General features: G+C 54.8%; 1 protein-coding gene and 1 long non-coding RNA gene across 2 annotated transcripts in view; one reads left to right on the top strand and one right to left on the bottom strand.

Annotated features, from left to right (window-relative positions):
- Positions 1 to 18,628, bottom strand: part of Grk3 (G protein-coupled receptor kinase 3) — a 48,137-nt gene extending 29,509 nt beyond the window's left edge. Inside the window, exons 1-3 of the mRNA XM_090320354.1 lie at positions 18,312 to 18,628; positions 8,996 to 9,072; positions 2,258 to 2,331 (exon numbers count right to left, since the gene is read on the bottom strand). Of these exons, the coding sequence (XP_090176480.1) occupies positions 2,258 to 2,331; positions 8,996 to 9,072; positions 18,312 to 18,424 (264 nt within the window). The 5' untranslated portion in view covers positions 18,425 to 18,628. The remainder of the gene's footprint in view (positions 1 to 2,257; positions 2,332 to 8,995; positions 9,073 to 18,311) is intronic.
- An 810-nt stretch (positions 18,629 to 19,438) lies between these two features.
- LOC150045157 (uncharacterized) lies at positions 19,439 to 22,898 on the top strand. Its single transcript, XR_016532931.1, has 4 exons — positions 19,439 to 19,748; positions 19,857 to 19,906; positions 20,385 to 20,519; positions 22,714 to 22,898. It is a non-coding gene; the product is annotated as an uncharacterized LOC150045157 (long non-coding RNA).

The following is a 22,898-nucleotide window of genomic DNA, read 5'->3' as shown; positions in this document are numbered from 1 at the left end:
CTCAGGAGGCTGAGATCGGAGGATCATGGTTCAAAGCCAGCCTAGACAGGAAACTTTGTGAGACCCTTATCTCCAATTAACCACTGAAAAACTCCAAAATGGAGCTGTGGCTCAAGTGGTAGAGCACCAGTCTTGAGCCAAAAAACTAAGGGACAGTGCCTAGGCCCGGAGTCCAAGTCCAAAGACCAGTATTAAAAAAAAAGAAGAGCAAAAAAAGGTGCCAAGGAGCTTGGGTCCACCTCCCAGGATGCTGTGGATTAGCCAGAACCACCATGTGTCAAGCCAGAGAATGGTAACAGGCTAGGGTTATCCCCATCTCCTTCCCCTGAGTGTCTTGAGAACTGGCCACCAAACATTTGCACAACAGGCCCAATCCTGCAGCAGTTATCTACTACAGGATGCTGCTCTGCGCTTGACACACTGACCTGGCACGTCAACAAGACCAAGATTATGTTTACAGATCAAGCTGGGAGAATTCACATACAATGCTGGCTAGGATTCAAAATGGTGGCTTCACTTCATCTGTTTACATGATGTTAAATGCACATTGCAATTCGGCCCCTCTTCCTAATGCAATGTAATGTAAAGGTAATGTTAATGTAAAGGTTTTTAAGTCTGGAGTAATAGGATATTATATGTGTGAGTGCATGAGTGTGTGTGTGTGTGAGAAAGGAATTTCTCTCCAGATGTCAAGCTTTAAAAAAAACAACAAAACCCTCAAGTCTCAAGCCTTCATTGTGCAATGCTTGTTTCAGATTACTGTCATGCTTTGGGGTGGCTGGGCTTGGTGGCCGGGCCTGTAATGCCAGCACTCGGGAGGTTAAATCAGGAAGACTGGGTGTTCAAGGTCCCTGTGGCTACAGAGTGAAACGCTATCACAAAATAATGTTACTAATAAATAGCATCTGCCCCATCTTAAATATACTCTAATTACCAAATGTTTCCTAATTTCCATTCCGCTCTGGGCTTCACTCTGGAGAGGATCATGGACTTCTGAGAAAGGGCGGCAGGGCATCGGAGGGCGGAGGGCAGGCTCCATCCCTGTGTGGCTCCAGCAATGCTTTGTTTCTGCTGTGCTTGGCATTCTCCCTCACAGCCTCCTGACTAGTTGTCTGTCTGTCTGTCTGTTCTGTGGGACTTGACCTTTTCCTTTTGTACACTTGTCTGTGTTTTCTTCACACACATAGTGATGGCATTTGCAGCCTGTAGCTTTAGATTTTGCCTTGTCCATGGTCCATTCCTCAGCCAGACCTACGGGGTGCATCACCGCCCCCCGCAGTTACAGTGCAGGCTCTGATATTGGTGATATGGGTGATTTTTCTTACCCAGGGTTTTCTACCCTTACTAATCCCCAAGTGGCCATCTTTCACTTGGGGGGGTTGAGGCCTTTTCCACTAAGCATCACGTGGCACATGGCCACCATCCCACCCTGCCCCCTTCTCTGTGTCACTTTCAAGCCCCTTTACTTTCTTCAGCACCTTTGTTTGACTAATCATTCATCAAATCTTGTCTTCTTCCATTTCTCCTAAGTTGTGAGATAGGCATGCTTTATCCTTTTAGAAGTTACTTTAAAGGTAAGTTCATGCCCTTGACTGAGTAGCACCCAAGGTCAATACAAACTTCCCATGTCCAGCCCCTGAAGGACATCTACTCACTGCCGGCCCCTCAAGTGAGGCCTCTCTTGCCTGTCCTATTTTGCCCACCACCTCCTTTCCTAAGCTCCCATGGCTAAGTCAGATTTCAGTATGCCTTCTGTTTTTATGTTCATCTTTGGCAATCCTGGGATTTGAACTCAGGACCGTGTCCTTGCTAGGCGGGCACTCTAGTGATTGAGCCACGCCTGCAACTCCATATGCCTTCCAGTCGTGTTTGAGAGGCAGGCCCCTGCGGGTCTCCAACCCATTCCTGCAGTAGGACCAGCGCCCCTCAGCGAGCCCCTTTGTAAATCTAGCCGTGGCTCCTGGCCCCAGTTGCCATTTCCAGAGTGGGTTCCACAGACAGCGAACAGATGGGTGACTCCTGGGGCCTTCGGGGTGAACTTTAAGTCTAAGTCCAAAGCCCCTGGGGAAAGACAGTGCATGTACATGTCTAGCTTTTCCCATCGCTAATAAATTACATATTAGATTTCTTCCCTGCTAATTTGTTTTAATGAATTTCTAAATATAGGGAAGCTATTCGGCGGCCTTTGTATATTCCAAAGCCCAACTCCAATGTGCTTTGGAAAGAAAAGCATCAATAAAACACAGTGGTTGCTTACCTCTTCGTAAAACTTCACCTGAGGGACAGCTTCGTTAATTTCAGTCAAACAAAAATCTTTAAATAGCAAGAAACCTAAAGGGAAAGAATACAAGATTTCAGGGTGGGGAAGATGTTTGAAATGTAAACCCACAGTGTGCTCACAGAAGCGTGCTGGGGCCTTACCTTCCTCCCTACCTTAAAGAACAGGAACAAACCAGAAAACAAATAAAGACGACTTCCAGGAGGCGAACGGTGGATGGAAGGGCCCTGTGGTCACCCCTCGCTAGGGCTCCTCCTGCTCACATTGCAAATGAGCTATGAGGAGCCTGGAGGCCCACAGTGCCAGAATGGAGGAAAGGGGTGTGGGGGGGGCAGCGTTGAGGCCCAGGGGAATGGCTGAGGGTGTGGACTTGAAGGGAAGCTGAACCCCAAAGCAGAGCCTTTGGCTCCTGGGCCTTACGGTGCAACTCTTATTATCCAAACCCTATCTATTCCTAAGCCAACCCCACCCCTGACTCCATCACACAGCCTAAGCAGGGCGACGGCCCTGCCCACCCTGCTCTTTTGACCCCTCTTTCGTCCTCCCCTGCAGCTCCAGCCTCCCAGCGTGGACTCTCCTCTGCCATGCAGTCTGCTCCTATGACTCGGGGCTTTGATGGCACAGGGTCTCGCAGGCCGTGGGAGGCCAGGGCGTGTGGACTGAGTGATGATCACAGCCCATCCAGCACCTCTACCAGGAGACCCACTCCTCTGCTGATTTTCTGGCTGGGAGCCCCCTCTCCCAGCCCTGCACTGAGGAATGAGTGGCCTTGAGCGGGGTGGCCTGGGGGGCAGGGGCGGGATGTGAAACTCCACAAGGGCAAAGCAATGTCCACAGAAAACAGAAGCCACAGGCGGGGAATGAAGGAAGAGGTGGACAAGAATTCCCCAGATGGGACTAAGAAAGAAGAGGCAGCTTTGACCAAGAGGACTTCTAACTAAGAGGAGGCCTAAGCTTTTGTAGCTCTAAGCTGGCGCTCTACCACTTGAGCCACAGCTCCATTTCTGGCTTTTTGGTGGGTCTGGCTTGGCTGGCACCTCAGATCTCCAGCTCCGGAGCAGCTGGGATGCCTGGCATGAGCCCGTGCTGGCGACTCCCGTGAGGTGGAAGCCTCTCAATGGAAGTGTGTGGCTGTCCCCGGCCCCTCCCTGGCTCCACGGGACCCCCAGGGGTCAGCGCAGCCCTGTGCTGTTGGAGGATTGAACTGACGGAGTGGAAGGGAGAGTCCAGAGCCGCATGCAGGAATGCGGTTGGGAAAACGAACATGACAGCCAGAGTGATGGAAGCGCTACCTCACACTTGATGAAGAACTGGATGGAGCAGGGCCAGGGGACAAAATACAAACAGCTGGAGTCATGAGACTTCCCCAACCATCTGTAGACCATATGTGTGCCAGCCACGTTGGGATGGTGCGAGGACTCGCTTGGCGGCCCAGACTGGGGTTTGGATGCCTGGGCACCCACAGGCCCCACACAGGGACGCCATGTCACAAAACCCATCAGAAGTGGACGTGCAGAGAAATCAGCCGTCAAACCTCTTCCAGGCAGAAACACTGAGAACCAGCACCGAGGCCAGGCCAGCCCCTCACACGGAAAAGCCACGATGCCAGGAAGGGTACCGCCGGGCCAGGTGGTGCTGGCTGAGGACAGGCCTCTCTGGCCCTGACAGTAGACCCTGACAGCTGGGGACTGTGAGGATGGCTGTCCTGGCTACCGCCACCACAGCCACAGCCCTGAGCAACAACAAAAAACCTACGTGATCAAATTAGTGCCAAGGCATGCTTTTCTTTTTTTGCCCCCCCCCCGCAAAATTAAAATGAATCTGAAAAAATCAGCTACTTAAAAATCTTGTCAAGAAATAGTCCAATCGATTCCACCTTCTTCACTAAGAGATAATAGATTCAAAAAGCCTCAGGATGGATTTAATGTTAGTTGTACAAAGACAGGCTTGTGGACTTAAAATGTTACAGAAAGGGGTTAGGGGCGTGGCTCAAGTAGCCGAGCACTAGACCAGCAGGCAAGTTGAGAGGCCTGAGCTCTAACTCCAGTACCAGCAATACAAAATTAAAATTAAAAATTATGTATATTATATGTACTATGCCATATTATTATATAATGCTTATGTCACATTTATGTAATATACTGCTATAAATTAGAAGTATATAAATATATTGCATAAATGTATAATGTACTACCTATATTACATAAATGCAGGCATCTTTATATAAATATGTTGTATAGATATAAATGTAGTTAAGATATACATATATTTGTATACTATATAATACTATAAAATACAGTACATTGCGTGTGCCTTGATGGCAAAACCTAACCATCCAAACACGGGCTTAAAATGATGCCCGACTGCAGGGCACCCGTGGCTCACACCTGTAATCCCAGCTACTCAGGAGGCTGAGAGCTGAGGATCGAGGTTCAAAGCCAGCCCCAGCAGAGAAGTCCAGTCTATGACTCTTACCTCCAATTAACCACACAAGTATCTCAAGTGGTAGAGTGCTAGTCTTGAGCACAAAGAGGCAATGGGAACAACATGTGTGTGTATGTGTGTGTGTGCACGCGCCAGTACTGGGGCTTGAACTCAGGGCCTGAGGGCTGTCTGTGAGCTTTTCCACTGGGGGCTGAAGCTCTGGTGTGGGAGCCACAGCTCCACTTCTGGCTTTTCCCTGATGAACTGGAAATGAAAGTTTCACAGACCTCAATCCTCAGATCTCAGCCCTCTGAATGGCCAGGATCCCTTGCCATAAGTGATGCATTTCTTGTTTGGTTGAAACTAAGAGAACCTGGCATTTCCTATCATACTCTAAGAGGAAGAGAAAGGGGTTCTTGGAGCAAGTATAACCTGATTAGAGACACAAGCATGAGGCAGATAGCCTTCTCAAATCCACCACACAGGGGAGAGATGCTAGAGAAGCCCCCCCACACACACACATACCCCTTGCATGAAAACGTCCCTGCTCAGCCACAGTCCCCAAGACCAGTCTCTTCTCCCTTTCCCAGGCTTTCAGACTTTTACGGGTGCTGTGGAGAAGGATGCGAGGACCTGGCTCCAGCCAAGCCCATCCTACTCTGCCCCACATTTCCCCAGGGCATGGGTGCTGCACCCTGCCTGCACTCCAAGGCCAGGTTCAAGCACCTGCAGCCCCCCACCTGTTGCACACACCTGTACACTGTGCATTGGGCCTCGGGCTCCACATTGGCTCCTTAGTCTGCAGCCCTTGTCTGCCTGCCAATCACCTGGCCATTCTCCACTGCAGTGTCCCGCACCTTGCTCCCAGCTCCCACTGCCCCAGGGACCACCGAGCTGATACCCACTTCCATCACCCAGAATCCTCCAGGCCCTGGCTGGCCCTCCTCTGCTCTCCACAGCCCTGGCTGGGCTCCTACCATTCTCAAGACATTTTACTGTAACTCTGTCTTCTGAGGGCTCCAACAAGGTATAAGGTGGAAGGTTTCCTTTCCCTGACTCCCCTGTCACATGTCACTGCCCCCAAGGGAACCACTGCTTCCGGTGCGTGCTAGCAGAGTGGCCCACCACGCTCAAGAGGACACCTTTCTATAGTAGTTGTGAGGGGCTCAAGGACTCCATCAAAAGGAACGCCAGGCACAGATGGCCCGGGCCACAGTGGGGTGCACTCTGCCTCCTCCCTCGTTGCTGCGGTGGATGGGCTGTGGCCAAGGGCCCAGCTCACACGGAGCTCATACGTGGTCGGTACCCATTACAACTCATCTTTGCTGCCATCTTGCAGGCACCCAGAGGTCTGCTGAGGAATGGTTTTTAATGTAAGTGAGCAATTACAGTTGCTTTTATTTAGGTATTTGTTTATTTTGTAGGTCCTGAGACTTGAACTCTGGACTTAGGCGCTGTCACTGAGCTCCTTTTGCTCAAAGCTAGCACTCTACCACTTGAGCCACAGCGCCACTTTCAGTTTATTGCTGGCTAATTGGAGATAAGCGTCTCTTGGGGGCTTTTCTGCCCAGAATGGCTTTGAATTGCCATCCTCGGATCTCAGCCTCCTGAGAAGCTAGCATTTAGATGTGAGCCATTGGCTCCTAGCTTGAACAGTGGCTTCAGAAACTCCCGAAATGTGTCTGGCAAGCTTGGAGCTGAGGGTGGAGACACTAAGAATGGATTCCACACTGTGACTCCAGCTCCCTCCTGCACCCCAGCATGCCTGTCTCCACTTGGCCTTTGCACCCCAGCCCATGCCCACTCTCACCTGACACAGGCACTCAGGGCAGAAACCTCTCCCCCAGTGCTCCAGCCCTGAGCACCCCCATCGCAGGGCAGGTACCCAAAGGACCAAGTCTCTGCAATGCACAGGAAGAAGGTGACACGCCAGGTCCCAGGTAGGGCAGGGGTTCACAGACACACACACATGCACAGAGACACCCATATACAAGCACAGTCATGCGCATGTATGTACACATATGTATCTAGGCACATGTGCACACACAGACACATGCATTCACATCTGTGTGTAGACACAGAGGCAGCAACTGCACACAGACACCTCACACATGTACACAGGCATGCATGTATGCTGAGACATGTTTGCATATATACACACATGCATGTGTGTGCATTCACACTTAAGTGCACACAGGGAGACATACACGCATGTACGCACAGATACAAACACACGCGCGCACACACAGAGGTGAGGGAGTCGGGGTGCTGCGAGCCTCCCCGGTCGTCAGTAGCTGGGCAGTGAGGAATCCACTCAGATCCTGGCCACCAGCACTCAGAGCACAACAGCCAGCCACCATCGCTCCATCCATTAGGAAACAGGCCACAAGAAACTGTACAGTGCTCACTTCTGTGGCTCATGGTTTGAGGCTGTGTGTTTCTGTGTCATTGTCACATTTTGTATCATTGCACAGGTAATGTGTCTGTGCCGTCACCAGCAGTGTGGGGCGGCTTATTCATGTCCCTCCCTTTTCAGAAAGGGTCTATGAGACAGAGGGCACAATCACCCCAGAACCTCCTCACCACACACACCTTATCTGCTATTCCCAAAGCCCAGGACAACTCTCAACTTCCCCTGGGATCAAGCACAACCCAATTCGTATCTGAAAAGGTGACCCACACATCATCAAGACCTCGCAAAATCATGCTGGAAATGGTGATTGCATGAGGATGCTTAAAGATTTTTCTTTTTTTGTCAGTTGTAAGGCTTGAACTCTGGGTCTGGGTGTTGTCTCTGAGCTCTTCAGCTCAAGGCTGCCACCCTACCCCTTGAGCCACAGTGCCACTTCCAGTTTTCTAGTGATTAATTGGAGAAAAGAATCTCATGGACTTTAGTCCCCAAGCGGGGTTTGAACCACTATTCTCAGATCTCAGCCTCCTGAGTAGATAGGATTACAGGTGTGAGCCACCGCGCCTGGCTAAACTTAAGTTTTTTTGCTTTTGTTTTTCTTTTTTGTGAGTCATGGGGCTCAAACTCTGGGCCTGGGCGCTGTCTCTGAGCTCTTCAGCTCAAGGCTAGCGCTCTACCACTTGAACCATGGCACCACTTCCTCAAGGATTTTTCTACCTGGGCTGGCTTTGAACTGTGATCCTCCAGATCTCAGCCTCTTGAGTAGCTGGGATTACAGGCATGAGCCACCATGCCCCCTGGCTATAGTATGTTTCAACTGCTCAATAACAAAACCACCACGAAGTCACTGACTTAAAAGCAGCATGGCTTATGATCTCAGCCTGCAGGCTGGAAGCCCAGTTGGGCTCCGCTGGATCTCTGCTCAGGGCTCAATGTGTGGGCTGATACAGGTTCCTACCTACAGGCTCTGCAGCCTCAGAGCCCCTCAAGCTGTGGGCTGCTTCCATGCTTCTGGCTGGCTGAGAAAGGGCCACATTCCCTGTTCCCCAACCTTCATCTGTGGAGCTGTGATAGCAGGAAAGAAAAGGATTTCAGGTGGGGCGGGGCAGGAATGGAGGGAGGGGAGACAGTCAGGGAAGGGACGCTGGAACTTGTTGGAAGGGGGGCCAGAGGGAGGCCACAAGGAGACCCTGGAGAGCCTGGGTCAATGCTCGCTTGCCTACTCCCACCCACTCCCTCTCCCTCCTCACGAATGCCGGGCACACACACACAATCCGGTGGACAGACAGTTCCAGCAAACACAGAGACGATGCCAGCCAGCCCTTGCCCCTGACCTTCCTAGGACCTTGACCTTCCAAATGTACATACAGCTCCTCCTGGCCCAGCTCCAAGTTCTCAAGACTGGAGAGAGGAGAGACAGAACTGAGGGTGTGGGGTTCGCTCCAGGTTAGCTGTGGGACAGTCCACAGCCTGGCACGGTGCTGAGATGCACCTTGGTACCTGGGCTCAGGTACCTAGCCCAGAGACAGAATCCACCCCCCTCCACGTGTGCCAAGGACCCCATTCCCGCCCAGGGTGACTGGCCCTAGTCCTCCACCTGGGCCTGCCGTTTCTGCGCAATCTCCTCCCCGCCCCATCAGCGCACCTAACCCTGGCTAGGCCCCCTGGCGAGGCCCTGGACGCTGAATGCACCATTGCATTTGACTCTGGCCAGAACTCAACGGTCTGACGTGTCTCCCACCAGCCTCATCAATGTCAGCAGACCGCTGACTGGTTCCAGCCAGTTCCCCTCCTGCCACCCTGTCCCCAGCACTGAAGACAAGGCAGGCCTCATGGTGACACCACTGTCACCACAGCATGCTTTGGCAAGGCTCGGAACTCACCGATCTTCTGGTTGAAAATCTTGTCAAAGGTGATTTCATTCCTTTCCTCCAGGTATTTCTGCATCACGCTCCGGATGCTGACAAGAGAAGACCAAGATGCTGTTAGCTCAACCTGCAGGGGGGTGATGAGCCCCGCCCCTGCCAGGCCCCGCCCCCTTCCAGCCCCCCCACCCCACCCCACTCCCCCGCAAGCCAGAGGGACTTAATACCATCAAGTTCCGGACGCCAGCCTAAGGCCCAGCTATCTTGAATTAAGCAGCAAAAGAAAGCCAGAATGGAGGCACTGCTTAAGTAGTAGAGTGCTGGCCATGAGTGAAAACGCCAAGGGCCAAGCTCAGAGTTCACAGCCGAAAACTTACACTCATGTGCACGCACGCGCACACACACACACACGAGTTTCTGTCCAGTTGTGTTGTTCCTTTATATAAGCACCATATAGTCTTAATTCTTTCTTTTCTAACTTAAGTTAGGCTGAGGAATTTAATTATTTCTGGTGTCACCACTCCAAGGTATTCAATTCCCAGTAGCCACTGACTTAATTATACCCCATGGATATCCAGACATTTCCATTCTCCTTTGCTTTCAATTTAAATGATTTGCTAATTTCCCTTGAGGTGTGTTCCTTGATCTACGAGTTATTTAACACGGTATGGCTTCATTTACAAATGCCTGGAGGATTTAATTTCTTTGGTGGCCAGAGAATATATGCTGAACATTTAGGTTCTTTCCAGTACCTGCCGGAATTTGTTCTATAGCCTGGAATGGAAGCTGCCATGCCGAGTAACTCACAGGGGCCAGAGCCTGGAAGATGCCGGTAGGTGCCAGCTGGGCGGATGTGGTTAGCCGTGTGGTGTGGGTGGTGAGCTGTCTAGTATCGGTAGTTAGCATCATGGTATAGCTTCCTGACATTCTTACTACTTCCTACCTACTGTTCCCCTCAGTAACAGGGAAGGGTGTGCTGAAATTTCAGATGATCATCCAAGCTATTATACTGATCAGTTTTCTTTGGCCAAAGTTTCTAGGAGACTGTATTTGTGTGTTTGGCTTCTAAGCATCTATGTCTTTCATTTAAAGTCATTTTCTAGCTCCTCCCAGCACAGAACAGGATCTTGCCCCTATCTCACCCCATCCCATCTGGCAGTCTCTGCCACTTAATTGAGTTGTTTGAACCATTCACGTTTAATGTAATTCTAGTTGTGGTTCAATTGAAGTCCATTATCCCGCTGTTGGTGCTGCATTTTCTCGAGAGCTGTTTTCCTTTACAGCGGTCCTGAGCCGTACCTACACAGCACTAATGTCACAGTGAGGGAATGTGGCTGTCACCCTAATCCAGCTTTAAACACTTTGTCCTATCTCCCCTGCCCATCCCACCCCACAAAAAAATGTTCCTTTGTGTCTGAGGACCATCCGCCACCGCTCCGGCCAGAGGATGGCCGCCTCCTGCCTTATGTCCTCATGCTTTTGCCTTTCCTGGAAATTTCCTAAGGAAAATGGACAAGTCTGGAATATGAGATGCTCCCGTAATCTCACACGGCCTGTGGTCTGGTGTGTGCGGCATGCGCTGTGAGCGGGGCGTCGTGTTTTTGTGATGCGAGGACTCCTTGTCCTGGAGGAATATGGAATCTGTCCATCTGTCTGTCCGCCGTTCATGAACATCTGGACTGTGTTGGACATGGAACCAACCCAAACACCATCACCAGAGCCCAGCTTGCCAGCATACCTAGTGACTTCGCGATGTCACGGGATCAGTATGTGTTTTCATTTTTTGTGTCATTTGTTAAAAAAGAAACTGGCGATAAGGCGAGGAGCTGACACGGCCGTAATCCCAGCTTCTCAGGAGGCTGAGGTCTGAGGATCATGATTTGAAGCCACCCTGGGCTGAGTTGTAGGGATAGCTTTTGAGCGCTCTTAGCGCATGACCTGCTGCTGTGTGTCCACGTGCCTGTCAGCAAGGGGAGCCAGCCCGCCCAGCAAGTGAGGGGTGTGCAGCCCGCCTAGGCTCCGCAAGCCTGGGCTGCGGGACAGCTCTGCTGGGAAATGGTGGGCAGCAAGTGAACTGAAAGTTCACAGATCAGCTGTCAGGTACACAGAAACTAGATGACATCACACACAGAGAGAAAGAGAGAGTCCCCAGAGACACATGGCCACACCCTGCGCCCTACCCACAGTCCAGACCTTCTGCCCACTCCCCTGATGGAGCCTGGAAGTTTAGTAAATGAGTGTCACCGAGCACAAGACTTACAGGCCACCGTATCTCCACAGAACTGTACCCTGTACATGTTTCTTTCTCAGGTTGAGCATCTCTTACCTGACAATCCAAACCAACACTGCTCTGAAATCTGAATCCTTTTCATTTATTTTTCTCAGGATAGTAGGGATTTAATTCAGGACAAATACTCAGCCATTTGAGCCAAGCCCTCAGCCTGTCTTTTCAGATAGGGTCTCTTGCTTTCGCCCAGACTGGCCTCTGACAGCAACCCTCAGGTCTCCGCTTCCCGAGTGGCAGGGGTTACAGGCTGAGCCTCCAGTCTCCTCACTTACAGTGCAGATCATGGCCCTTCCAGGCAACAAAAGCACACTTACTTGTTCCATGCAGCTATGCCATGTAATCCATATGAAGACTATAGAACAAAGTAGCGTTCTCAAGATGACATGACATCATCTGCAATACTGGAAATGGAAATCTCTGGCTTATTTCTAGGTGCCTGGCCCAGAAAGTCTCGCACATAGGACCAAAGAAATACATGCAAAGATATTCATGGCAGATTGCTCGGGATTCTGAAGATAACCAAGTCTAGGGGCAAGACAGTAATACAGAGGCTGAGTGGGGTGGGCAGGGTACTGAGGGGCGGGCACAGTACTGAGAGTGGACGCCGTACCGAGTGTGGGCCAGGTACTGAGAAGGGGGCAGCAGTGAGAAGGACGGGGAAAGGCCCACATCACAGGAAGACTATGACCACCGGGCTCGCCAGGCTCAGCGTCTGGAGCTGGCTACCTCAACAGCCTGGCTTTCGGGTCACCTTCCTTGCAGCAGCAACCTCAGGGCAATGGCCGTGCCCCCCAGGCACCAGCTGCCCGAATGAAAGCACAGCGTGCCATGGACCCCACGTGCAGATCTGCCAGAGCCAGAGCCAGAGCACACCAATGGATAGCTGGAGTGAGGGGAGACAAGAGGGAAGGAGAAAAGAAAGGGGGAAGAAGGGGGAAAGGAAGGAGGAAGGGATGGGGGGAGGGAAGGAGAAGGGAGGGAGGGGGTGAGGGAGGGAGAAGGGGAAGGAGGGAGGAAGACAGCCAGGTTCGTTTCTGATCAACGAGGCAGGGGCACTCCAGCGGGGTTTCCACAGGTGACTTAGCAGGGAGTGAGCTGGCCCTAAGCTTATGGTCCCATGCCCCCTCCTGCCATGCCCCCTCCCTGCCAGCGTCCAGGGCAGGACGGAGAAGCAAACAGCTGGCACAGATCCATATCCACTCACGGAGGCTCCAGCTAGAGTGCAGCAAGAGTGGGTGTGTGGGAAAAGATCTTCTATACAAATATCGCCCAAGGCATCCCTGTTTTCCCCTTTCATTCTTTTCCTAGGAGGTGGAAGCCTGGGGTGGAGGTGGGGCTGGGGATCTCCTTTTCTCCTACCTGGGGGCGGGCTGCGTGCACTGCTGGATGGTCCTCACCGGCACCCACAGCGCCTGGCCTGCCGGCCCCATGGGTCGCTCTCTCACTCCTCATCACCAGGTTTCCCCCAGGAACTGAGGGGTTCCCTCGAGGGGAAGGACAGGCCGGGAAAGACCCGGGCCTGGGGGGAGGCGAGGGCAGCCCCCTGGCCTCCCATCCCTGACCTCCCTGGGCCTCTGCTTCTGTGAAAGGGGAGGCTGCGGCCCCATCGGTGAGTGGGGACGGGGGAGGGACACGTGCAGGGCTCATGGGCATCCCTGGCAGAGGGTAGGCTCTCAAGACAGGGCAGGGACCGTAGGACAGGAACGCACCACCTCTCACCCTGGGTGGCAAAGCCAAGTTCAGTGCACTGACAGGCTGTCCCCAAGGCCACCTCTGAGGACAGATCTCGGGAAAGATGACCACAGGCTCCCACTTGCAGTCACCAGCACAACTGAACTCCCGACAGCAGCGACTGCCTTTAGGACGAGCACCTCTGAGAGGACCCAAGAACACGCCCGCTGTGTTTGGCAGAAAGCCACTCATGCTGTGGGGTATTCTTTTCACAGTGCCGGGGGGGTCAAAATACCCAGCTCTGTTCCTTCCCAGCCAGGCCTGGAGCACAGGATGAAGCCCTCGGTTCCTCCTCCAACCCACACAGGAGCCACTAGTTCATGTTTTCCTCCAGCACCCTGACCGGCTAGTGAGCAAATCACAGCAGAAAATCCATTTCCACCGAAAGAGAACTGCTGGCCCCCCCCTTGCCTCAAGACCCAGTCCCCATGGGAGCTTCACCATGGGGGAGACGCAGAATGCCACACGACTGCTCTTCAAAAAGGACCATTAACAAAGGGTGACAGAGCACTGAGCAAGCAGATTGGGCAGGGTGACACAGAGTGACAAAAGCCACCACACACGTGTCAGCGACTGAGAAGCTTCGAGCAGCCACACTTGAAAGCAAGCTTCTCTCTCGAGAAAGAAAAGCGCAAAAGGAAGGGCCAGCAGCTGGGAGCTGGCCCCTGTGTCCCCAGGCCTGGCTTGCTTCTCTGCCACCATACCAGAGAAGAATCTTAATTCCTGCGGGTTGTTTTTCTTTTTCAGATCTTCTTATCACAGTGACCCAGTGACCCAGCCCTCCACAGAATCGTGCTTTGCCATGGCTCATCTCACATTTGCAGTGCCTGAGAAATTTAGGTGAGGCCCCAGGAAAAGAGCCGAGTCGGGGCCACCCTTTACTGTCAGTGACTGCAAGCCAGTTGGATTCTACTGGCTTTGAGAAGAGTCTACCAAAGTGCTGGAGGAGCCGCCTGCATCAAGCTAGGGCCTAAGAAGGGACAGTCCAGGCGGGTGGCTCACATCTGTTAATCCCAGCTACGCCGGAGGCTGAGATCTGAGGATCACAGTTCAAAGCCAGCCCCAACCAACAGGAATCAGAGACTCTTCTCTCCAACTGATTACTGACAAGATGGAAATGGATAGAGTGCCAGCCTTCAATGAAAACGCCAAGCGAGAGCACAAGGCCCTGAGTTCAAGCCCCAGTGACCTTCTGTGCCTTGTTGACTTGACTACAATAAAAGTATGTTTTTCCCAGCTCCTGTTTAGCTGCGTGTGCCAGTAGCACAGGTGCCATTCCGAATGGGTCCCATGACCTGCCTATTAGCACAGCAAACGTTTCCACAAGCTGCAACAGCTGCACCATCCGTGGCTCTGGCAGGATGTACGCTCACTGCTCCCTTAATTGAATAATGTGTCCACTTAAAAGTTTGCCTCCGGCCATCAAATAGACAGACTCTCCCAGGGCTCCAGTTATCTTCCTGAGATCATCTCAACAATCAAGGAGACCCCACATGCAGGTCTTGTCAGGCTATGAAATCACTGACATGGTCTTTGCTTCCATTGCTTTTCTGTTTAAACCACCCCCCAAAAAAGGGCATAGACCGCCATGGAACACAATAATACACATACAAAGTGTCTCCATAAGAAGCCCAGCATGGTCCTGACAGGCAAATACAATCATTCGGAAGAAAGGGAGAGAAAAGAAAATCAATAAATCAATAATGAATCAATATTGACGAACTGCTGGCAAATTAAAAGCTACCATGGCAGAGCTACTCGGGCTCTGGAGGCTATACTTGCGGTGTTTTGTTTTTGTGCCTTCCTGGGGCATGAACTCAGAAACTGAGCGCTGTCCCTGCGCTCTTCCACTCCAGCCTGGTGCTTTTCTGGCTCTTTCCTGCCTCGGCTGGCTTTTAACCCCGATCCTCAAGAGTCAGCCTCCTGATTAGTTAGGATTACAGGCGTGAGCCATCAACAAGTTTCAACATGAAAATGATTCTCTTCCACAGAAGGCTTCTCATCTCCCACTCCCAAAGTAAGCCGCTGTCAGGTCCCTGGGGTCCCTCAGAGGTGGTGACATATTTGTAGCCCTGGATGGTCTCAACTAAACAGCCCAGTGAGTGAGGGAGACACGGTGGCTGTGAAAGGTGCCTGCCAGGCCACCCCAAGCCAAGTCATTGAGACAAATACAAAACAAATTACAATCCCAGCAGGAGATTCCTGGTCTTATTCAGCTCTCCAGTTGAATGGATTCCCAACGTGCTGGTTCCTGAAATTACTTGCCTGTGGATAGGTCTCAGTCTTGAAATGTCAGCGAAATAAGCTGTCCACAACCAAATGAGAGAGAGAGAGAGAGAAACAAGAACAAAAGGAATATGTTCCTGAAAGAGACCCTATCTAAAAAATTCAAAGCAAAAGTGGCGGCGGGGAGTGGGGGGGGGGGGTGGAAGGCCCCAGAGGTCAGTCCCCAGGGGAAGGCAGAAACAGACAAATAGACAGAAAATGAAGAGAAGGAAGAGGGAGGGGGGGAGTAGGAGGGGGGGAGGAGGAGGAGGAGGAGGAAGAGGAGGAGGAGGAGGAAGAGAAAAGCATTAGTAAAAATCACCACCCCAAATCCGTAGGCGTTCTTAGGAGGAAGTGACTGCCCAGCCACAGAAGAAGGTTCTGCTACTGCCACTGAAAAGCAGAAGTCACATTAAGTTCAAAATACCAAGGGGGAAAAATATACAGACGTTCCTAAATTTAGTCATGTTATATACCCATCTCCCCTACCCCCCCCCCCCCCGCAAAAAAAGAAAACTACCCATGAGGCTAGAGTTACCTGTTTTTGAATTTGCGTGTTTCTATCAGATATATAGAGTACCTAAGATTTTTTCTTCTTGTATCAAAATTGTGGTTTGATGGGGGGGGCAGGGTGTCCTGCATTTGCCACATCAGTGATTTTCACAGAGCTGCTGTTGGGATAAACTCTACAACTGTCCAATTCAGGACACCCTTAGATTTGAGGCACCCCCAAAGATCCTGGGGGACTGCGGTTTTTCCTCACCTCTTGACGACTTGGCTTATCTGACAGCAACTGCCCCCCACCCAAGCACCCTCAGAGGAAGGGACTATGGCAGGATGGCTGGTCCAAAAACTCCTCCCCAGTCTGTTTCCACTGACACCATTCCACTTTTCACAGCACCCACAGCGTTCCAGGAGGCACTTGTAAAATACAGCCAAAACCCATGCAAGAAGACGGTTGAGCTCATCTATGCACGGTGGTTTAGCTCCCAGCTAGGGAAGTTACCTAGCAGCTTTTACAGACAGAAAAAAAGAAAAAAGCAAGACCCTCCCTCCCTGTTTGTTTTTCTTTTCTAGGACAAGTAAGTAAGGACAATCTTTTCTGGATTTCAGTGTTTCTCTGAACTGTGAGGCCCCCAGTCTCTGAGCCTGGATGTGTGTCTGTCACCCCAAGTCCTCTGCTTCCTAGAGAGTTGTGGGATGCAGGACGCCTTGCTAATGAGGAAAGAACAGGAAAATACCCCCACACAGGGACTCTGGATAGAGAGTTGACCTTAACCTGATAGACAAGCCTTCTTGAGGCAGTGTTAAAAACAGGAACCAGGAAAATCCTCAGATCCAACAACTTTTACTAAACACCAGTGCTCAAGTCCCTGGAGGTTAAGATGAGGACGCAGTGTGGGCTGGACCCGTCACCTGGCCACCTCGTATTGACAGCCCTTCTTGGGTAATTTCACAACCAATTCCTCCTATCTGCCATCCACAAAGAAAATGCATGTGTAAGGGACTCTCACGTCCATCTTTTAAAGCAGTGGTCCTGTGAGGCAGGTGCATGCCAAACCCAGCCCAGGTGACGCATCTGGTCCCCAAGGAGAGTGGCTGGGGTGCAGCAGGGTTCACGGTGCATGGGGAAGAAGAGGGAGAAGGCTGGGCAGTTGGGCCACCCAGGGAACCGCTGGGACCACTGGAAAAAGATGGGGAGGGGGTCGGGGGGATGAGTGCAGGGGCAGGCAGGGCCCAGCTGGGGTTCAGAGAGGGGCGCGGGGGGGGGCACAGGGTGAAACGTGAGGAGGACAAGGTGGACAGGGCAGGGGGGACAGGGCGGGGGGCAGGCTGAGGAGGGGGGGCATGACAGGTGGACGGGGCAGGGGATGGGAGGACAGGGCAGGGGCAGGGGACGGGAGGACGGGAGGACGGGGCAGGGGATGGGAGGACGGGGCAGAGGACAGGAGGACGGGGCAGGGGCCAGGAGGACAGGAGGACGGGGCAGGGGACAGGAGGATGGGGCAGGGGACAGGAGGATGGGGCAGGGGCAGGGGACAGGAGGATGGGGCAGGAGACAGGAGGATGGGGCAGGGGCAGGGGATGGGAGGACGGGGCAGGGGACGGGAGGACGGGGCAGGGGCAGGGGATGGGAGGACGGGGCAGAGGCAGGGGACGGGAGGACGGGGCAGGGGCAGGGGATGGGAGGACGGGGCAGGGGACGGGAGGACGGGGCAGGGGCAGGGGATGGGAGGACGGGGCAGGGGCAGGGGACGGGAGGACGGGGCAGGGGACGGGAGGACGGGGCAGGGGCAGGGGATGGGAGGACGGGGCAGGGGCAGGGGACGGGAGGACGGGGCAGGGGCAGGGGATGGGAGGACGGGGCAGGGGCAGGGGACGGGAGGACGGGGCAGGGGACAGGAGGACAGGGCAGGGGCAGGGGACGGGAGGACGGAAGGACGGGAGGACAGGGCAGAGGACAGGAGGACGGGGCAGGGGCCAGGAGGACAGGAGGACGGGGCAGGGGACAGGAGGATGGGGCAGGGGACAGGAGGATGGGGCAGGGGCAGGGGACAGGAGGATGGGGCAGGGGACAGGAGGATGGGGCAGGGGCAGGGGATGGGAGGACGGGGCAGGGGACGGGAGGATGGGGCAGGGGCAGGGGATGGGAGGACGGGGCAGGGGACGGGAGGACGGGGCAGGGGCAGGGGACGGGAGGACGGGGCAGGGGACGGGAGGACGGGGCAGGGGCAGGGGATGGGAGGACGGGGCAGGGGCAGGGGACGGGAGGACGGGGCAGGGGCAGGGGATGGGAGGACGGGGCAGGGGACGGGAGGACGGGGGGACGGGGACGGGGCCGGGCCGGTCACTTCAGAGCCCGCGTTCCTGCAGTTCCCCGCTTCGCGCTCGGGCACCGGGCGACGCAGGACTGGGCAGGGGGGGGTCCCGGGCGGGGATCCCGGGCAGGGGTCCCGGTCAGGGCTCCGGGGGGGGGCGGCGCAGCCTCCGCATCGCCGGGAGTGGCGGGTCGCGTGGGGCGGGGACCGCGGGGCCGGGGTCGCGCGGCACCTGGGCTCGGGCAGGACGATCCTCTTGCTGGCGCGGGCGGCGGGCGCGGCCTTGCTCTTCTCCATGGCCATCAGGTAGCTGACGTCGGCCAGCACGGCCTCCAGGTCCGCCATGTTGGCGAGCGGCGGCGGCGGCGGCGCCTCGGGACCCGGACGGGACGCGCTCCGCCGCCCACCGCGCCCCGACGTGGGGGGGCCGGGACCGCGGCGCGCGCCCCCGCCCCGCGCGCTCCGCCCCGGCCAGGACCCGGGGGTCGGTGGGGGCGCGCGCCCAACCGTCCGGCCACGCGCCCGGGCGGGCTGACCGCGTCCCCGGGCCCTCCCCTGCCGTCCCCTCCCCATCCTCTCCTCCCCTTCTCCCCTCCCCTCCCGCGTCCCCGCCCCTCCGTCCTCCCCGCCCCTCTCCGCCCTCCCCGCCCCGCTCTCCGCTCGCCCCGCCCCGGCCGGCCCCTCCGCCGCGCCCCCGCCTCCCCTCGGGAGCCCCGGCCCCGCGCCCACCGCCCCGGGTCGCGCGGAGGAGTCCGCGCCGGCCTCCGCGGTGACGGGCGGCGCCCATCGGGGCCACGTGCGCACCTGTGCGCGCCGGGGTCCCGGCAGTCCCGGGGGGGCGGGCGGAGAGGAGCGCGCCCGCCCGAGCTCCCCCCGCTGGGCTCTCATTTTCTGGCGCCATGGGGGCCGCAGAAGTGGGGCGCAGGGACGGGCACCTCCCGAGTCTGGAGTTCTGGGCTCAGCTCCCTTCGCCCTTAGACTCGCCTGAAAGGAGAGGGAGTTCGGCCCGGGAGTGCGGAGCCCGCGGGGTTAAAGGACCCGGGTCAGAGCGGGCGCAGCCGGCCCGGCTCCAGAGGGCCCGGGGCCTCGGCCCGCGCGCCCGCCCGCTCACCGCCCCGGGGTCTCGGCCGGGCCCCGGGGTCTCAGCCCCTGCGCCCGCCCGCCCGCTCACCGCCCCGGGGTCTCAGCCCGCGCGCCCGCTCACCGCCCCGGGGTCTCAGCCCGCGCGCCCGCTCACCGCCCCGGGGTCTCAGCCCGCGCACCCGCTCACCGCCCCGGGGCCTCGGCCCGGCCCCCGGGACTCAGCCCGGCCCCGGGTCTCAGCCCCTGCGCCCGCCCGCCCTTCCGCCCGCGCACTCGGCCCGCGTCCCCAGGTGTTTCTCAAGCACCGAGGCCTGAACGGGACAAGGCCGGACAACGTGAGTGGATGGAGCCGGCGCGGGGCCCGGCAGCCCGGAGCCACCTGGGCCGGGAGGTCCAGAGTATGTAGACGAGCCCGGGATATGCTAATTGACTCGGCTACGTTAATGAGTCCAAACATGCAAATGCCCTGGGACATGTAAATGAGTCCAGAAGACCTGCGTCCCTAAGCAGATCTGCTTGAACCACGCCAGGGAGTAGCCACCGTCTGCCAGCGCTCGGGGCTCACCCCAGCCGGGTGATGCACCAGGTAGGTGTGTCTGCCCCCTAGCTTTGCCTGGTCCTCCGGGACTCCATTCGGAGACTGATCTGGAGAGGGGCGGGGAAGCTGAGTGGCCTTTCTTTTTTCTTCCATTAGCAGTTTGAAACAAGACACCTGAAAGTAAATCTCCAGGGCTGGGGAGTGAGGTCAGAGGCTCCCCCCACCTCGCGTGTGTGTTGTTGTTGTTTTGTTGTTGTTGTTGTTGTTGTTGCTGCTCCATCCCAGGCAGGAGCTGGGAAGGCACCAGGCCTGATCCCCAGCAGATCAACAATCAGGGAAGGAGACTCCACTTCCTTTCTTGACTCAGCTCCAGGGTTACCGTACAGCATTGAAACCCTTCCCAAGTTGTTACCCTGGAAGCAGGGACACCCCTTCCCCGCCCCTTCTGGCACCCCAAAGCAGCTGATTTCACAGCCTGGATGTTGTAGGTGGTCCTGGCTACCCACTGGGCACAGGCTCTGCCCAGCAGCTCTGGGCTCAGACTGGGGAACTTGAGAGCCACCCGCTATCTGAGGCCAGGGGTGGCCAGGGAAAACCCCACCCCCAGTGGGGAGAGGGGGGCAGCCAGAGAATTTTCCAGAATAGGAAGTCGATTCTCTGGCCTTCTGTGTGGCTTTGTTTTAGGCTGGGGACAGTGATGTTTGTGCCTTCCCAGTGACCCTCTGGACTCCCTGGCTCAGATGTTTGGATTTGATGGTGGGCTGAGGGAGGTGGACAGCCGGGTCTGGGTCACTTCCAGAACCCAGCTGGGGCCTCTTGGTGAGTGTGGCAAGTCCCTTGCTCACTTAGGGAGGGAGGGATGGCTGGGCACCATAAGTCACAGAAGGACTTCCTCTTGCTGCCAGCTTGCCTCTGGCCCTTCACCTGGCGGCCTTACCTCTCACATTCTGTCTGAAAGGGCCTGTACCTCTCAACTGAGAGCTGGCACCCCAAGCCAACTCACAGGCCTGTAATCCCAACACTGGCTCAGCAGGCTGAGGCAGGTGGGCCCTTAAAGGGCCACCCAGACTTTGTGAGTCCTTAGCCTGAGATCTCTAGGCAAGGCTCTGAAAGGTATTCCCCCCAAGCAAAAAAATTCCCCCAGGATGCACTGGAGTCCCTAACCCTGACCTTTCCCCGGACACCCCCCCTCCTTGAACTTAGCCCACAGGAAGAAGCCTGGAGGGAGCAAGAGGAGGGGGTGTTAATGGAGGAAGCTAAGTTTTTCTGGACACTTTTCCTAGTAAACTGCTTTAAATAGAGGAAAAGAAACAAGCAGATGGCAGCTGGGTCCACCCAGGCCTTCATTTTATTAAACAAACAAGGAGCTGAGCGATGCCAGGCATACATCCTCCCTCCCATCTTACATCTTACACACACACACACACACACACACACACACACAGAGAGGAGGCTTCAGGAAGAAATGGCACCTCACAGCCTGACGTCTCCCTTCCCAGCTCCACTTTGCCATTCTTGTGGACATCCAGTACCTGATCCAGAAGCTTCTCCCTGCTGGGCCCTGGCTAGAGAGTGAGTCCCCACTCCTGACTCCAACTTGCAGCCACTCCACCAATCGCTCTACAACCCAACCAGCTTTCCCAACATCACTCAGCCCTCATGAGAGTGTCTCTGGCAGTTTAATTCTGAAAGCCATCGGGAAAAGAAAAAGAAAAGAAAAATCTCCCCCTCCTGAAACTAGTCATGATTTTGGGTTCTCCCAACAAGAGCCATTCTGTCAGTCTCCCCACTTCCAGCTCCAGCCTGAGGCAAGCTTGCTGTCACCCCAGATTCCTGACATCAATTAAATGTCAGACTTTTCCATGCACAGGCAGCTTCCAGTAGACAAAACCGCTTTTCAGAAATTCTTCCTTCCCTTTGGGATTCTTTCCTTAAAGCTTTTTAAATTAATATGACAACAGAGATCAAGTCCCACCCGGGCTCCTTTCCAGACACGCACTGAGCAAGCGTGCTGAGCCTTTCCCTCCCCCCCTCCCTTTCTTCCTCCTTCTTATTCTCCCTCCCTCCCTTCTTTTGGATCCTGTTGATTTTCCAGTACTCAAACTTCTTTTCCTTCTTCCCTCCCTCCCTTTTCTCCTCCTTTCCTCTCCTTCCTTCCTTCCTTCTGTTTTGAACTCAGGGCCTCACATTGAATGGCTCAGTTTGCTTGCTCAGTTGGTGCTCTGCCCTTTGAGCCCCACCTCCAGTCTGGCTATTTGCTGCCCAAACTGGTTTCCAACTGTAATTTTCCAGGTCTCCCTCCTGGCTAGGATTTCAGGTGTGAGCCACTGGTGCCCACCTAAGAAAATGAAATTCAATAGACATTCTGACATGCCAGTGTGTCAGGGAGCCATCAGAAATACAGCATTACTCATGACCAGATTTATACACAAATGACCTCAGATTGTGACAGGGCAGAAGTCCCTCTTCACCTACAGAGGCGGGAATCCCCCAGTACATGGAGGCTATACAGGCTCACTCAAGCCAGCCCAGAACACTCTAACCAGACAGAACTGAAATTTCTTTGCTCTTTTGACCTGGGTAAAACAAGCTCAAGTTTCACCTGATGAGGCATGGCCCACCCTTTCCTCACCACAGTAGCTGCAACAATTGAGACAGTACCAGAGCTTAGAGGAGCTGTCTTTGTGTGTTTGTGGGGAGCAGGGGCTATAGCTTACCCTGTGGGGTAAACAAAGTCACCTTGTAGTCTCTTCATAGCTAATTTCCCTCGGGGAAGAACCTTGTTTCCTTCAATAGCTACATCTTTGTATTTATTAATTTTTATTTCTTGTACCTGTCCTGGGGCTTGACCTCAGGGCCCAGGCACTGTCCCTGAGCGTTTGTTGCTCAAAACTAGCGCTCTGTCACTTGAATCACACCTCCCCTTGCAGCTTTTGGCTGATTCCCTGTAGACGCGAACTTCCAGCTAGAGGCAGGAGAGCGGTCAGCGTTCTGTTTCCCTGCTGCCGTTTAGATGTGGATGTCATACAGATTATTCAACCCCAGTTGAATCTGTATGCTCCCCCAGGAGCAGAGTGGAGCTATGGAGAAGATGTCAAGAGCTCCAGAGAGAAGAAGAAGAAGGCAACCCAGGCAGGCGTCTTCACAGGATTACCCCTCACCCCGGGGTGGTATGTGATGACGAATCTGAAGTTGTCC

This window comes from Megascapheus bottae, chromosome 28 (assembly GCF_031878675.1).
Source record: "Megascapheus bottae isolate mThoBot1 chromosome 28, mThoBot2.hap1, whole genome shotgun sequence".
Taxonomy (NCBI): Eukaryota; Metazoa; Chordata; class Mammalia; order Rodentia; family Geomyidae; genus Megascapheus; species Megascapheus bottae.
Note: the sequence above shows the minus strand (reverse complement) of the source record. Positions and strands in the feature narration are given on the sequence as shown.